Source organism: Doryrhamphus excisus, chromosome 7, assembly GCF_030265055.1.
Source record: "Doryrhamphus excisus isolate RoL2022-K1 chromosome 7, RoL_Dexc_1.0, whole genome shotgun sequence".
NCBI lineage: Eukaryota > Metazoa > Chordata > Actinopteri > Syngnathiformes > Syngnathidae > Doryrhamphus > Doryrhamphus excisus.
Genome location: NC_080472.1, coordinates 2,440,846 through 2,458,458, shown reverse-complemented (window position 1 = coordinate 2,458,458; position 17,613 = coordinate 2,440,846). Strand labels below are relative to the sequence as shown.

General features: G+C 32.7%; 1 protein-coding gene across 1 annotated transcript in view; it reads left to right on the top strand.

Annotated features, from left to right (window-relative positions):
• The window catches only part of iqgap1 (IQ motif containing GTPase activating protein 1), a 62,827-nt gene that overhangs the window by 29,846 nt on the left and 15,368 nt on the right, over positions 1 to 17,613 (top strand). The window contains exons 9-23 of the mRNA XM_058077422.1: positions 651 to 738; positions 817 to 974; positions 1,059 to 1,143; positions 4,771 to 4,934; positions 6,100 to 6,260; positions 6,341 to 6,465; positions 7,752 to 7,915; positions 10,814 to 10,904; positions 10,974 to 11,141; positions 14,895 to 15,037; positions 15,111 to 15,281; positions 15,392 to 15,475; positions 15,562 to 15,633; positions 17,092 to 17,161; positions 17,235 to 17,599. Coding sequence (XP_057933405.1) covers positions 651 to 738; positions 817 to 974; positions 1,059 to 1,143; positions 4,771 to 4,934; positions 6,100 to 6,260; positions 6,341 to 6,465; positions 7,752 to 7,915; positions 10,814 to 10,904; positions 10,974 to 11,141; positions 14,895 to 15,037; positions 15,111 to 15,281; positions 15,392 to 15,475; positions 15,562 to 15,633; positions 17,092 to 17,161; positions 17,235 to 17,599 — 2,109 coding nt within the window. The remainder of the gene's footprint in view (positions 1 to 650; positions 739 to 816; positions 975 to 1,058; positions 1,144 to 4,770; positions 4,935 to 6,099; positions 6,261 to 6,340; positions 6,466 to 7,751; positions 7,916 to 10,813; positions 10,905 to 10,973; positions 11,142 to 14,894; positions 15,038 to 15,110; positions 15,282 to 15,391; positions 15,476 to 15,561; positions 15,634 to 17,091; positions 17,162 to 17,234; positions 17,600 to 17,613) is intronic.

Below are 17,613 nucleotides of genomic sequence, written 5' to 3'. Positions count from 1 at the left end.
ATATTATAAAATATAATAAAATATAAAATATAATAAAATATAATTTATTATTATATTTTTATATTATATTTTCAGGTACTTAATTTATTTTTTATTTTATTCATTTTTTGAAACATGATTTTTATTAATTTTATCTCCAAAATGCAGTTTAAAGGAATTTATGAAGGCATTTCTTTTGCGAAATGAACAAGAACATGACAAATGTATGCATACAAATCATGCATAAATGAAAATTAAATATCAATAATATTACAAAATCAGATATTTCACTTCTAACTGTGCAATGAACCAAGGAGCAAGATGGCTAAAATTGTACTCTAATTTACATAAAAATAATTCAAATATCAGGTGTTTAATTGACCCACCCACTTTTGGGTCCCGACCCACTAGTTGACAACCACTGATTAATATTTCTTTATAAGCATTTGACATTTTTTGCGGCATGTTAAAACTATAAAAATGGGATTTTTGAAAAATTTATTTGGTTAGCATCCGTTTCAGTTAAAGCCGGACCATCCGGAATGGCTTAATGATGAAAACCAAGGTTCCACAGTTTTTTGTACTTACTTGATGTACATTTTTGTCATTAATAGTCGCGTTGTAAGAATACTCTGGTATTGAATGAAGCGTATGTTGTTGTGTTCGTACAGCAGATGGAAAACGCTGACGCCGAGAGAGATATCTACGACGAGCTTCTCACCCAGGCCGAAATCCAGGGCAACGTTAACAAAGTCAACGGTGAGCGCCGCGTCCGGACTCGACACACCAGTTTTCCACGCTCGTGTCGTGAAATGTCAACACTTTCTCCCCCGGCAGTGAATAACGCCCTAAGTGCTGCTGAGCAGGCTTTGCTGAGCGGGGATGAAGATAAATTGTACGAAGCTCTGAAGGCCATGGGGGTCCACAACCTGCAGCTTCAAAACAAAGGCTGGTACCTGAAACAACTGCAGGCTGACCGGGAAAACAAAGAACTGGTCGGAGCTTTGATGAGACAAATCCAATTCTTTTGTCTCTGTGTTGTCATATTAATTTAATCCGGATTAAATCATCTTCATTAGGCGTCTCCTGGCCAGGCGCTGACCAAGGATGAGCTGCAGGCTGGTGTGGACGTGGCCAATGAAATAGCGGAAAGCTACTTGAGAAGTATGACCACTGTCGAACCCGACCCGGAGGTGTTCAAAATGCGGCATGTGGGCCATTTTTAGTCGATGAGCTGTGGCGTATTCTACAAATGTAATAGAATAGAAAAAGAAAAGCAAAAACTGAACAAATCAGCCATCATTTGACAGGGATTACGTCAAAATATTAAGACATTTTGCATAATTTTTGGTACATTTTTTTCTTGTAATATTATGACTTTATTACCATAATATTTAGAATTTATTCTTATAATTTTCACACAATTTTAATGTTTTTCACTTCATTTTTTTTCTCGTAATATAATGACTTTATTCCCATAATATGCAGAATTTATTCACATAATTTTCCAACAATGTAAACTTTCTTCACGTACATTTTTTTCCTCATAATATCATGACTTTATTCCCATAATATTTAGAATTTATTCACAAAATTTTCACACAATTTCAACGTTCTTCACTTCATTTTTTTTCTCATAATATAATGACTTTATTCCCATAATATTTAGAATTTATTCACATAATTTTCCAACAATTTCAACTCTCTTCACATACATTTTTTTCTCATAATATTATGACTTTATTCCCATAATATTTAGAATTTATTCACATATATTTTCCAACAATTTCAACTTTCTTCATGTACATTTTTTTCTCATAATATAATGACTTTATTCCCATAATATTTAGAATTTATTTGCATAATTTTCCAACAATTTCAACTTTCCTTGTGTAAATTTGCTTCTCGTAATATTATAACTGTAATCCTGTAATATTTTGAATTATTTAAATAATTTTAAACAATTTAAACAATTTTAACTTTATTCATGTACATTTTCTTCTCGTAATATTATGACTTTATTCACATAATATTTAGAATTTATTCACATATATTTTCCAACAATTCCAACTTTCTTCATGTACATTTTTTTCTCATAATATAATGACTTTATTCCCATAATATTTGTAATTTATTCACATAATTTTCCAACAATTTCAACTTTCTTCACATACATTTTTTTCTCATAATATTATTACTTTATTCCCATAATATTTAGAATTTATTCACATAATTTTCACACAATTCCAACGTTCTTCACTTCATTTTTTTCTTGTAATATAATGACTTCATTCCCATAATATTTAGAATTTATTCACATAATTTTCCAACAATTTCAACTTTCTTCATGTACATTTTTTCTCATAATATAATGACTTTATTCTCATAATATTTAGAATTTATTCACATAATTTTCTAATAATTTCAACTCTCTTCACGTACATTTTTTTCCCATAATATTATTACTTTATTCCCATAATATTTAGAATTTATTCACATCATTTTCCAACAATTACAACTTTTTTCACGTACATTTTTTTCCTCATAATATCGTGACTTTATTCCCATAAAATTTAGAATTTATTCACATAATTTTCCAACACATAATTCACATAATTTCAACTTTCCTCGTGTAAATTTCCTTCTCGTAATATTATGACTGTATTCCCGTAATATTTTGAATTATTTAAATAATTTTCTAACAATTTTAACTCTATTCATGTACATTTTCTTCTCGTAATATTATGACTTTATTCCCATAATATTTAGAATTTATTCACATATATTTCCAACAATTTCAACTTTCTTCACATACATTTTTTTCTCATAATATTATTACTTTATTCCCATAATATTTACAATTTATTCTCATAATTTTCACACAATTTCAATGTTCTTCACTTCATTTTTTTTCTCGTAATATAATGACTTTATTCCCATAATATGCAGAATTTATTCACATAATTTTCCAACAATTTCAACTCTCTTCACATAATTTTTTTTCTCATAATATAATGACTTTATTCCCATAATATTTAGAATTTATTCTCATAATTTTCACACAATTTCAATGTTCTTCACTTCATTTTTTTCTCGTAATATAATGACTTTATTCCCATAATATTTAGAATTTATTCACATAATTTTCCAACAATTTCAACCTTCTTTATGTACATTTTTTTCTCATAATATAATGACTTTATTCCCATAATATTTAGAATTTAATCACATAATTTTCACACAATTTCAACTCTCTTCACATACATTTTTTTCCTCATAATATAATGACTTTATTCCCATAATATTTAGAATTTAATCACATAATTTTCACACAATTTCAACTCTCTTCACATACATTTTTTTCTCATAATATAATGACTTTATTCCCATAATATTTAGAATTTATTCACATACTTTTCACACAATTTCAACGTTCTTCACTTCATTTTTTTCTCATAATATAATGACTTTATTCCCATAATATTTAGAATTTATTAACATAATTTTCCAACAATTTCAACTTTCTTCACATACATTTTTTCTTATAATATAATTACTTTATTCCCATAATATTTAGAATTTATTCACATAATTTTCACACAATTTCAACTTTCTTCATGTACATTTTTTTCTCATAATATAATGACTTTATTCCCATAATATTTAGAATTTATTCACATATATTTCCAACAATTTCAACTCTCTTCACATACATTTTTTCTCATAATATTATTACTTTATTCCCATAATATTTAGAATTTATTCACATAATTTTCACACAATTTCAACGTTCTTCACTTCATTTTTTTTCTCATAATATAATGACTTTATTCCCATAATATGCAGAATTTATACACATAATTTTCCAACAATTTCAACTTTCCTTGTGTAAATTTGCTTCTCGTAATATTATGACTGTATTCCCGTAATATTTAGAATTATTTAAATAATTTTCTAACAATTTTATCTCTATTCATGTACATTTTCTTCTCATAATATTATGACTTTATTCCCATAATATTTAGAATTTATTCACATAATTTTCCAACAATTTCAACTCTCTTCACATACATTTTTTTCTCATAATATAATGACTTAATTCCCATAATATTTAGAATTTATTCACATAATTTTCCAACAATTTGAACTTTCTTCATGTAAATTTTCTTCTTGTAATATTATGACTTTGCTCTCATAATATTTAGAATTTATTCACATATATTTCCAACAATTTCAACTTTCTTCACGTCCATTTTTTTCCTCATAAAATAATGACTTTATTCCCATAATATTTTTTTAATTTATTCATGTCATTTTCCAACTATTTGAACTTTCTTCATGTAAATTTCCTTCTTGTAATATTATGACTTTATTCCCACATTATTGTTTATTTATTCCCATATTATACCTTTTTTTCCCCCAACCTAATTTTCCAAAAAATTCAACTTTATTTTTTGTTTGATTTATAAAAAAGAACATATTTTTTTCTTTAATATTTAAACTTCATGCTGCTGAAACTTTCTTCATAATATTGCAAGGTTTTTCTTTTCTTAATAATATAATTATAAAATAAAAAAATATAATATAATTATTATTTTTGTATTATTTTGACTTCATTTTTATAAATTTACTACAGTTTTTTGTGTTCTTTTTAAATGACATTTTTAGTGTCTTCCACTGTGTACTTAAATATCTTTTTCTTAGGTTCTCTTACTTGCACGTGACCTTAACAAATCTTGACTCGCTTCCTGTTAAGCGGCTTGAAAACTCTGGATGTGTGTGCGCGTTTAGTGCTGAAGGCGGTGGAGCGCATCAACGCCGCCATCCGGGCCGGAGTGAAAGAGAAGACCGTGGAGGAGCTGATGAACCCTGACGCTCAGTTGCCCGACGTCTACCCCAGTGCTGCTGACCTTTACCAGCGAGAGCTGTCCAGTCTGCAGCAGCAAAGTCCCGAGGTAGCCTCCACCAATTAATTCACACCATTAATTAACCCCGTGAATGCCAATAGTCATTTTTAGGACATGATGTCAAATCAGCATTCTGTTAGAAATATATATTAGGACTGTCAATCGATTACATTTTTAAATCGTGATTAATCACATTTTTTGTTCTTCGTTAACTCGCGATTAATCACATTTAATCGAAAATGGAAATAAGTTTTTATCTATAAAAGTAGGGGAAATGATTCGATGTGCAACTACAACAATAATTATTTGATACAAATTTTATGTAAAAGGATATCAATTTGGGAACTTTGGGCCATTATTTAAAAAAATATCGCATTTTGTGTCTTAGTTAACTCGCGATTAATCAAATTTAATCACAGATGGAAATAAGTTTTTGTCTATAATAACTAGGGGAAATGTCTTTGTGGTAAATGATTCGATAAATATTTGATACAAATTTTATGTAAAAGGATATCAATTTGGGAACTTTGGGCCATTATTTAAAAAAATACGGTCACCAAGCATATTTTTGTATTATGATTTTTTTGATTGTATATTTTTTATTATATTATATTTTATTATTATATTTTTATTATATATTATATGATATTTTTTATTGTATTTTTTTATTATTAGCATATTAGCTCTTAAAGTCGCCCACACACGTTCAGCGAATACAAAATGTGAGCAAGTGAGACGTCTCACTCTAACATGTTTTTGTTTATTTGTGTTAGCGCAAAATAAGATTTGTTTATTCATTCATTTGCCAAATGTAAAAAAATATATAAATTATGTAATGAATAAATATAAATAAAATGATTAAATGATTAAGACATGTGTAAAATGAATATTTGTAAAAATAAAATAAATAAATGAAGTCATATTAAAATAAATATTAAATAAATAAATATAAAAATTAATTTGATAAAATAAAATAAATGGAATCATGACAAAAAATTAAAGTAAAAATGACTTAAAAGTGTAAAAAATAATTTCATGAAATAAATAAATTAATGAATTAATTAAAAAAAAGAAAGAAAATTAGCCAATCACAGGGCTCATGTAGACAAACAACCATTCACACTCACATTCATACCTATGGACAATATGGTAGCCTGGACCAATCACACAAACGCTTCCATGAACATCTTGTCATTAACGTCCATAACGGCAGGGCTCTCTGTCCCACCCGGAGCTGCTCGTCGCCGTGGAGATGTTGTCCTCAGTGGTGTTGATGAACGAGGCCATGGACGTTGGAGACCGAGACACCCTCTGGAGACAACTGTCCAGCTCCATCACGGGGCTTAGTAACGTGGAGCCTGACTACGCCCAAAGGTTTGTACCGGCCCGGCCTCAGACGCGTGATATTTTTACACGAACCCACCTTCTACTGTTGGCTCGTGTTTGTGAATCAGGTACATGGATGAGTTGATGCGTCTTAAGGCGGCAGCCAGGGACGAGGGTTGCCATTATCTCACCTGGAACGACATCCAAGCCTGCATTGATCAGGTCAACATGACCGTGCAAGAGGAGCACGAACGTAAGTGGTCACATGACCACTTTTTCTCTTTCCGAATGACCTTTCGGGAAACAGTGGTATCCATAGAAAGGAATATTCCAATCTCTTGTCTACATGCAGCGCTATAATCAACCAGAATAGTGACTAGGGCATGCCCAGTAAAACGTAAACACCAACATCACGTGATACCGACTTTTTCTTTCCCTTGTTGGAATAACTCCGTATTGCCAGTTTTTCCTTCATCCGGTCTTGGAATTTAGTTTCAAGGTTTTCAAAAAAAACCCAATACGCATTTATTAAATTTATTTATTATTAATTTATTTATTATTATTTATTTATTTATTATTCAATGCCTTTGCTTCTGCTATACTTTTTCAGTACTTTGGTTCCGGTTTTCCACACCAAAATAAGATTAAAAATAAATAAATAAACAAATTAAGAATAAAGACAATAAATCAATGAATAAATAACAAAGTAAATAATAATAAATAAATAATAAATAAATAATAAATAAATAATAAATAAATAATAAATAAATAATAAATAATAAATAATAATAAATAATAATAAATAATAATAAAAAATAAAAACATTTTTTTAAAATAAAATAATAATAAAGTAATAATAAAGTAAAATAATAAAACAGCAAATATGAAAAACGTAAGAAACCACATACAGTTGGTGGAGAAATTATTTTTTTCAGATTCAAATGTGCAGTATTAACAGTTATTTAACCTTTAACATGAACATTAATGAAACTTCATAATGTGACCCAATTAGCATCGTTAGCATCGTACTCAGTTCCATCTGGGAGTCATCAGCGTCGTAACTTTAACAACACGTTTCATGACATTCTTTATCTCGACGCGTATTTTCCGTTTTAATTCCAAATCATTTCCCGCATTTATTTGTACGCGGCGTCATAAGCCTTTAGCTTCATTGCTAATCCAAAGCAAAAACAGGGCGGGGTAACAGGGTAGGGTTAACAGTATGGGCGGGGGCGAAAATCATGTTAATTGTATCCGGTGTGTGCACAGCTTTAAGCTGTCATTTCAACATTCAACTTTGGTATCAAGGTCGGGGGGCCTCAAAGTAGCGTCTCGCGTGCCGCATTTGGCCCGCGGGCCGCAAGTTTGAGACCCCTGATTTTTTTTTTACTATTGACAAAATGGCTATTGACATAATATTTGCAAATGATGATTAATAAATGTTAATTATAAAAAGTGATATTTCTCAAGGTACGCTAGTGGTTGAAAATCACCGGTTGTAAACGACGTAGCATCAAATGTAATAAGGACGTTCTGTAGGTATCGCGGCTATCGGATTGATCAACGAGGCGCTGGATGAAGGGGATCCGATGAAGACCTTGGCGATGTTGCAGAATCCGTCAGCGAAGCTCACAGCCGTGGACCCGTCTGTGGCTCAGCACTACCACGACAAACTGCTGGAGGCCCGCCGGGAGAAGGCTCATGTAAGACTATACCGTAAAACACGCTCGCACAACTTCAACCACTTTACACGCGAACGAACACACAAGTCCCTGATATCTACCATAGAGTTTTTCTAAATAGTCACGGGATAGATATGTTAAAAATATTCAAATATTCACACTATATATTCAAATTCAATAGTTGGGAATGGTTGTTTGATGATACAGTATGTGGCCTGTGGTGTGACTGGCAACCAGTCCACTCAGAAGTGGGACAAAATGACACCTAAAGTAACCAATTTTGATGGCAATTGATAAATAATATTCACCAAATATAAAAGTAAAAATGACTTAAAAGTGTAAAAATGAATTTGATAAAAAATAAATAAATTAATACATTAATAATGGCTAATTTTCTTTCTTTATTAATTAATTAATTTAATAAAATTAATTTGTAAAGATTATAACAATAATCATAATAACAATAATAATATTACAATAATAATAATAATAACAGGGGAAAACAAGACTGTGGCATGAACATGATTATATCTTGCAAAAGGGGTAGGCATTTATAAGCTGGTAATAATAAAAACATTATTATTTATTATTTATTATTTATTATTTATTATTTATTATTTATTATTTATTATTTATTATTTATTATTTATTATTTATTATTTATTATTTATTATTTATTATCTTGCAAAAAGGGGTAGGCATTTATAAGTTGGTAATAATAGAAACATTATTATTTATTATTTATTATTTATTATTTATTATTTATTATTTATTATTTATTATTTATTATTTATTATTTATTATTTATTATTTATTATTTATTATTTATTATTTATTATTTATTATTTATTATCTTGCAAAAAGGGGTAGGCATTTATAAGTTGGTAATAATAGAAACATTATTATTTATTATTTATTATTTATTATTTATTATTTATTATTTATTATTTATTATTTATTATTTATTATTTATTATTTATTATTTATTATTTATTATTTTGCAAAAAGGGGTAGGCATTTATAAGCTTTTGCTTCAGCCTACTCCTTTTGGGCTTGTGATCAGATAGTTGAATACAAATGTAAATAATAGAAAGTTATATTTTGATTGATGTAATAAATGCACTGTAATGTTTCATATATTTGCCCAAATAAAATATAAATATATATATATATATATATATATATATCTAACGGCCCACTTTCACATCCGCTTTTGTTGCAATAAACACTATTCATACGTATGTGACTTAGTCATCCCACCAGACGCCACTCCCTGACTTGGGTGCTTCCTGTCAGCAGTCATTATTTACAGTGTGCTCATTTTGAAACACCTCCTGCAAACAAGCGCTAATCAGGTCTACGAGTACAAAGACGGCTTCTTAGACTGCTGCTGCAGATGTTGGTAGCGCCTGGTTCTTTCCCTCCCTCCCTACGCCTTGAGATCAGGTATCAGTCTGACTCACCCGCCCATTTCTCTTTCTCTCTCTCTCTCACACACACACACACACACCTCCTCTCTTCTGCCCTGCAGCCCAACAAGAAGGGGCAGGACTGAGAGGGAGGGAGAGTCCTGAAACCAAATGAGGTGGCTGTTAGGGCACAAGTGTACCATAGAGGGAAGAATTGCACCCTCTGGCTGCGGTAAAAGGGTACTGCAGTCATGTAGAAGAAATTATGCTGATATTTTAAATTAAAAAAGATAACATTCATTCATTTTCTACCGCTTTTCCTCACGAGGGTCGCGGGGGTGCTGGAGCCTATCCCAGCTGTCTTCGGGCGAGAGGCGGGGTACACCCTGGACTGGTGGCCAGCCAATCACAGGGCACATATGGACAAACAACCATTCTCACTCACATTCATTTTCATATTCATATATCAATATGAATATTTCATATTCATACTATGAGAAAATTAAAGTCACATTTATTATAGTTGAAATATTAACGAACAAATAAGCTGTAATGTAAAAAAGTAAGTTTTAATGTTACAAACAAAACAAAATTAAGTTGTAATTACATTGGGGGGAAAAAGTTGCAATATTATGGGAATAAATCAAAAATATTAATAAAATATAAATAAAAAATATAAATATAAATATATTTATATAAAATATAAAAATAAGTTGAAATATTTGGAAAATTAAAACCCAGGAATAAATCAAAAATATTAATAAAATATACAAATATAAATAAAAAATATATATTTATATAAAATATAAAAATAAGTTGAAATATTTTGAAAATTAAAACCCAGGAATAAATCAAAAATATTAATAAAATATAAGAAATATTAATAAAATATATGACTATATTTATATAAAATGTAAAAATAAGTTGAAATATTTGGAAAATTAAAAACCAGGAATAAATCAAAAATATAAATAAAATATAAATATATAAATAAAATATAAAAATATAAATAAAATATGTAAATAAAATATAAAAATAAGTTGAAATATTTTGAAAATTAAAACCCAGGAATAAATCAAAAATATGAATAAAATATAAAATATAAATAAAATATATTTATATAAAATATAAAAATAAGTTGAAATATTTGGAAAATTAAAACCCAGGAATAAATCAAAAAAATTTAATACAATATAAAAATATAAATAAAATACATAAATATATTTATATAAAATATAAAAATAATTTGAAATATTTTGAAAATTTAAACCCAGGAATAAATCAAAAATATGAATAAAATATAAAAATATAAATAAAATATATTTATATAAAATATAAAAATAAGTTGAAATATTTGGAAAATTAAAAACCAGCAAAAATGGTGAAAAGAAGCTGATATGCAGTTTTATCTTAAAATATATATATAACTTGTCATATTTAAACTATGTGGCCCACTGTGGAAAAAGTCTGCTTTATGCAGTTATACTTCATGTTTCCAATGTCCATCCAGGAGACCCAAGATCCCTCTGCCGTGCTTTGGCTTGATGAGATCCAGGACGCTATTCTAAAGGCCAACCAGGACACCAAGGACGCTTTGCTGTGTAAGAACGCCGTCTCATTTCCTGTCACGTGAACCCGCCTCTTCCCTTACGCTGTACCTGCGTCAACAGTCTCTCAGTCCATCCACGCCATCAACGAAGCGGTGGATAGCGGCGATGCAGCTCAGACCCTTACCGCGCTACGAAACCCTGGGGCGGGACTCTATGGGGTCACGTCTGAATGCGCGCAGACGTACCAGGATGACTTGGCCAAAGTCAAGGAAGAGAAGAAGAAAGATGGTGAGGACATAAACTAAGTGTGGAAATGGTTATGTAGGATATAGAAATGTATAAAATAGATAGAGCGTAAGTGTGTTTTGGTAACAGTATAGTGTACTGTCGCTAATTAACGCTAATTAACCTAGCATGTTTTTGGAATGTGGGAGGAAACCAGGAGTACCCGGGTTCCCGGATGTCACAAAAATCCACAAGAAATTATGTGCGAAATGTGCAAAAAAAACCCTGGAACCTTGGTTAGCGTCCGCCCCGGTTAGAGTGTATTTTTTTGGTTAAAGTTGCAAATTGACGGTTAGCATACAGTATTTTTATGTTTTTCTTGGTAATAACCAAAATAACCAAAATTACCATAAAATAAGACCATGTGAAAAATTTGGCCATTTAATGCGTTATTTTTGTAGCTCTGCTAAATTAGCAGTTAGCTTGCACGATCGGACAATGTTATTGTTTAAAAACAAATGTTAGCCTCACTCCTTAGTGGATTGTTGTTAGCATTAGCTATAGAACTGATTAATTGGATTTTCATGATTTCGTATGGGAAAAATTGATTCAGTTAGAGTATGTTTTGGTTAGAGTCTGACCATCTGGAATAGATGAATGACGCTAACCAAGGTTCCACTGTTTTTATCTGTTCTTTTGATATAAACATATTACACTAGCAGTTAGATTATGTTTTGGTTAGAGTCTGACCTTCTGGAATAGATGACTGACGCTAACCAAGGTTCCACTGTTTTTATCTGTTCTTTTGATATAAACATATTACACTAGCAGTTAGATTATGTTTTGGTTAGAGTCTGACCTTGTTCTTTTGATATAAACATATTACACTAGCAGTTACATTATGTTTTGGTTAGAGTCTGACCTTCTTGAATAGATGAATGACGCTAACCAAGGTTCCACTGTTTTTATCTGTTCTTTTGCTATAAATATATTACACTAGCAGTTAGATTATGTTTTGGTTAGAGTCTGACCTTCTGGAACAGATGAATGACGCTAACCAAGGTTCCACTGTTTATATCTGTTCTTTTGATATAAACATATTACACTAGCAGTTACATTATGTTTTGGTTAGAGTCTGACCTTCTGGAATAGATGAATGACGCTAACCAAGGTTCCACTGTTTTTATCTGTTCTTTTGATATAAACATATTACACTAGCAGTTAGACTATGTTTTGGTTAGAGTCTGACCTCCTGGAATAGATGAATGACGCTAACCAAGGTTCCACTGTTTTTATCTGTTCTTTTGATATAAACATATTACACTAGCAGTTAGATTATGTTTTGGTTAGAGTCTGACCATCTGGAACGGATGAATGACGCTAACCAAGGTTCCACTGTTTTTATCTGTTCTTTTGATATAAACATATTACACTAGCAGTTAGATTATGTTTTGGTTAGAGTCTGACCATCTGGAATAGATGAATGACGCTAACCAAGGTTCCACTGTTTTTATCTGTTCTTTTGATATAAACATATTACACTAGCGGTTAGATTATGTTTTGGTTAGAGTCTGACCTTCTGGAATAGATGAATGACGCTAACCAAGGTTCCACTGTTTTTATCTGTTCTTTTGATATAAACATATTACACTAGCAGTTAGAGTATGTTTTGGTTAGAGTCTGATCTCCTGGAACGGATGAATGACGCTAACCAAGGTTCCACTGTTTATATCTGTTCTTTTGATATAAACATATTACACTAGCAGTTACATTATGTTTTGGTTAGAGTCTGACCTTCTGGAATAGATGAATGACGCTAACCAAGGTTCCACTGTTTTTATCTGTTCTTTTGATATAAACATATTACACTAGCAGTTAGATTATGTTTTGGTTAGAGTCTGACCATCTGGAATAGATGAATGACGCTAACCAAGGCTCCACTGTTTTTATCTGTTCTTTTGATATAAACATATTACACTAGCAGTTAGATTATGTTTTGGTTAGAGTCTGACCTCCTTGAATAGATGAATGACGCTAACCAAGGTTCCACTGTTTTTATCTGTTCTTTTGATATAAACATATTACACTAGCAGTTAGATTATGTTTTGGTTAGAGTCTGACCATCTGGAACGGATGAATGACGCTAACCAAGGTTCCACTGTTTTTATCTGTTCTTTTGATATAAACATATTACACTAGCAGTTAGATTATGTTTTGGTTAGAGTCTGACCTTGTTCTTTTGATATAAACATATTACACTAGCAGTTACATTATGTTTTGGTTAGAGTCTGACCTTCTTGAATAGATGAATGACGCTAACCAAGGTTCCACTGTTTTTATCTGTTCTTTTGATATAAATATATTACACTAGCAGTTAGATTATGTTTTGGTTAGAGTCTGACCTTCTGGAACAGATGAATGACGCTAACCAAGGTTCCACTGTTTTTATCTGTTCTTTTGATACAAACATATTACACTAGCAGTTAGATTATGTTTTGGTTAGAGTCTGACCTTCTTGAATAGATGAATGATGCTAACCAAGGTTCCACTGTTTTTATCTGTTCTTTTGATATAAACATATTACACTAGCAGTTAGCTTATGTTTTGGTTAGAGTCTGACCTTCTGGAATAGATGAATGACGCTAACCAAGGTTCCACTGTTTTTATCTGTTCTTTTGATATAATCATATTACACTAGCAGTTACATTATGTTTTGGTTAGAGTCTGACCTTCTGGAATAGATGAATGACGCTAACCAAGGTTCCACTGTTTTTATCTGTTCTTTTGATATAAACATATTACACTAGCAGTTAGATTATGTTTTGGTTAGAGTCTGACCTTCTGGAATAGATGAATGACGCTAACCAAGGTTCCACTGTTTTTATCTGTTCTTTTGATATAAACATATTACACTAGCAGTTAGATTATGTTTTGGTTAGAGTCTGACCTTCTTGAATAGATGAATGACGCTAACCAAGGTTCCACTGTTCTTTTGATATAAACATATTACACTAGCAGTTAGATTATGTTTTGGTTAGAGTCTGACCTCCTGGAGTAGATGAATGACGCTAACCAAGGTTCCACTGTTTTTATCTGTTCTTTTGATATAAACATATTACACTAGCAGTTAGATTATGTTTTGGTTAGAGTCTGACCTCCTGGAATAGATGAATGACGCTAACCAAGGTTCCACTGTTTTTATCTGTTCTTTTGATATAAACATATTACACTAGCAGTTACATTATGTTTTGGTTAGAGTCTGACCTTTTGGAATAGATGAATGACGCTAACCAAGGTTCCACTGTTTTTATCTGTTCTTTTGATATAATCATATTACACTAGCAGTTACATTATGTTTTGGTTAGAGTCTGACCTTCTGGAATAGATGAATGACGCTAACCAAGGTTCCACCGTTTTTATCTGTTCTTTTGATATAAACATATTACACTAGCAGTTAGATTATGTTTTGGTTAGAGTCTGACCTTCTGGAATAGATGAATGACGCTAACCAAGGTTCCACTGTTTTTATCTGTTCTTTTGATATAAACATATTACACTAGCAGTTAGATTATGTTTTGGTTAGAGTCTGACCTTCTTGAATAGATGAATGACGCTAACCAAGGTTCCACTGTTTTTATCTGTTCTTTTGATATAAACATATTACACTAGCAGTTAGATTATGTTTTGGTTAGAGTCTGACCTTCTGGAATAGATGAATGACGCTAACCAAGGTTCCACTGTTTTTACAGTATATGTAGAAGCAAGGCTATAATGGGGCTAAATTACGTGAACTATTCTTATGTGTTTGATGTCCAGGTGATAACAAAAGCGAGTGGGTGCAACACTGGGTGAAGGGTGGACACAACTACTACTACAACCTGAGTACAAAAGAGGGTACCTGGGTGGAACCGGAGGGCTTCCTCCAAAACAACACCCAGCTCAACAAGGAGGACATTCAGGTTCGATGCCGTACCCGTGCGGCTCTGCATCCCACCTGGATGCGTCACGCTAACTTTTCATTCTTCGCCTCAGTCCGTTGTTTCGGGGGTAACCACGGCTTACAACCGAGAGCAGTTGTGGCTGGCGAATGAGAATCTCATCACGAAGCTGCAAGCTCGTTGCCGTGGATACCTGGTGAGGAACGCCGTAAAAGAGAGGATGCGGTTCCTGAAATCACAAGAGCCAGCCGTTACACGCATTCAGGTAGGAAGGAGGGGTTCTTCTAAGGCCCATAATACCTTCTAAGGGTATTATGAAACATAAACTTTTCTATGCTTTTATGGCTTTTATTTTGTTTTATTTTTATTTTCCAGGCTCACTGGAAAGGCCACAAACAGAGGAAGGACTTCAATGAGCGTAAGAAATACCTAGAGGACCACAGTGACGATGCTGTAAAGGTAAAAAGTCCTCATCTTTCACTCCAATCCGAAGAAACGTTCCCGACATTCCAGTTAAGCAGAAGCATTCCCTCCTTTTCCCACAGATCCAATCAATGGTTCGGATGCATCAAGCGCGTAAAAAATATCAGGATCGTCTAAAGTACTTCAAAGATCACGTGAGTACACGTTGAAGCAAGTACTTTATTATACCATCTTACGGAATAAAACCCTTGTGAGGATAAGCGGTAGAAAACAAATCAATGTATTGAGTGGTTGACTCCTATAGAGCAGCGACACGCAATAACCTGCACAGAAGGCGTTTCTAGATCTTCCAGAATCTGCACCTATTCCAGTTGTATTTCCTTGGGATTTCCAAAACGGTCTGTTTTTAATTTATTCCACCCATGACTCGACTCCAGGCATGCCCACTTTGATGTGATTGGTCACACGGAGTGCACCCTGGACTGTTCGCTAGCCAATCACAGGGCACATATAGACAAACAACCATTCACACTCACATTCATACCAATTTGGAGTGGCCAATTAACCTAGCATGTTTTTGGAATGTGGGAGGAAACCGGAGTACCCGGAGAAAACCCACGCATGCACGGGGACAACATGCAAACTCTACACAGAGATGGCCGCGGGTGGGATTGAACTCGGGTATCCTAGCTGTGAGGCCTGCGCGCTAACCACTTGTCCACCGTGCAGCTTGAAATGAATTGCTTACTCATTTTTAAAAAATGTATTCTCTGGCGATATAAACACGGTCTAAACCAGGGGTCTCAAACACGCGGCCCGCGGGCCAAATGTGGCCCGCAGGACACTCGTTTGAGGCCCCCGCCTTGATATGAAAGTTTAATGTTTGATATGGATGCTGTATGGTATCATGTACCCAGAAAAAAATGATTACGTTTGATTCATGTTCATGTTAAAGGTTAAATAACTGTTAATAGTTATCCTCCCTATCCGTGTGGAAGTGGTAAGTTTTTGGCTATTTAAGTTGAAAGGAAATAACTTGGAGGCTACCGTTTAGGTGGCTAGCTCTCTAGTTTGCGAGTTAGCATGTGTCTCAAGACCCTGCAGTTGCGCAATATGTTGTAAATAAAAAGAGTATAAATGTGACTATAGTCGTGTTTTGTCATGTCTACAGGGCTCTAATAATGCTTTGTTCATTTTAATATGAAAAAAAATAATTTGTCTACCCACCAACTATATGTGCTTTCTTAAGTTTTTATTATTATTATTATATTTATTTATTTATTACTGATTGATTGATTTTATTTATTCTTGATTTGTTTATTTTTCATCTTATTTTGTGCAGAAAAATAAAAAGTAAGATATTTGAGAACAGTGGAATGTTTTATCAGAGCTTTTATTGTAGAAAATCGGAACCAAAGCACTGAAAAAGTTTTTAATAAATGCGTTTTTGCAATTTGTATGTCTTAAAACTGCACCAAACATGATCTCTTCTAATGTAGTTCATCATCACCTCTCAAAAAAAAGAAGATTTGGCGTTGGGGTTGAAAAAAAAAAAATTTTGTTTACATTTTAACGGTTTATTGACGGTTTCCCTTAACACATGTTGACATTCACTCAATTAATTAACTCATTAATTATTGTTTTGACCGCAGATTAACGACGTGGTGAGGATCCAGGCTTTCATCAGAGCAAACAAGGCCAGGGACGACTACAAGACTCTGAGTAAAATGGCCGCCCCACCTTTTGACCTTATTTTCTAGTTCCCTTCTTCATGTTCCAAAACATCTTCCCACAGTCAGCGCCGACAACCCACCGATGGCGGTGGTGAGGAAATTTGTCCACCTGCTGGACCACAGCGACCAGGACTTCCAGGAGGAGCTGGAGCTCATGCGGCTCCGTGAGGAAGTGGTCACCAACATCCGCTCCAACCAGCAGCTGGAGAACGACCTCAACTTGATGGACATCAAGATCGGTCTCCTGGTGAAGAACAAGATCACTCTGCAGGAGGTGGTGTCCCACAGCAAGAAGCTGACCAAGAAGAACAAGGGACATCTCTCCAACATGATGATGATGAACAAACACAGAGGAGGTCTGAAGGCCCTCAGCAAGGAGAAGCGAGTCAAACTGGAAGCCTACCAGCATCTCTTCTATCTATTACAGGTATCATCTCGGTA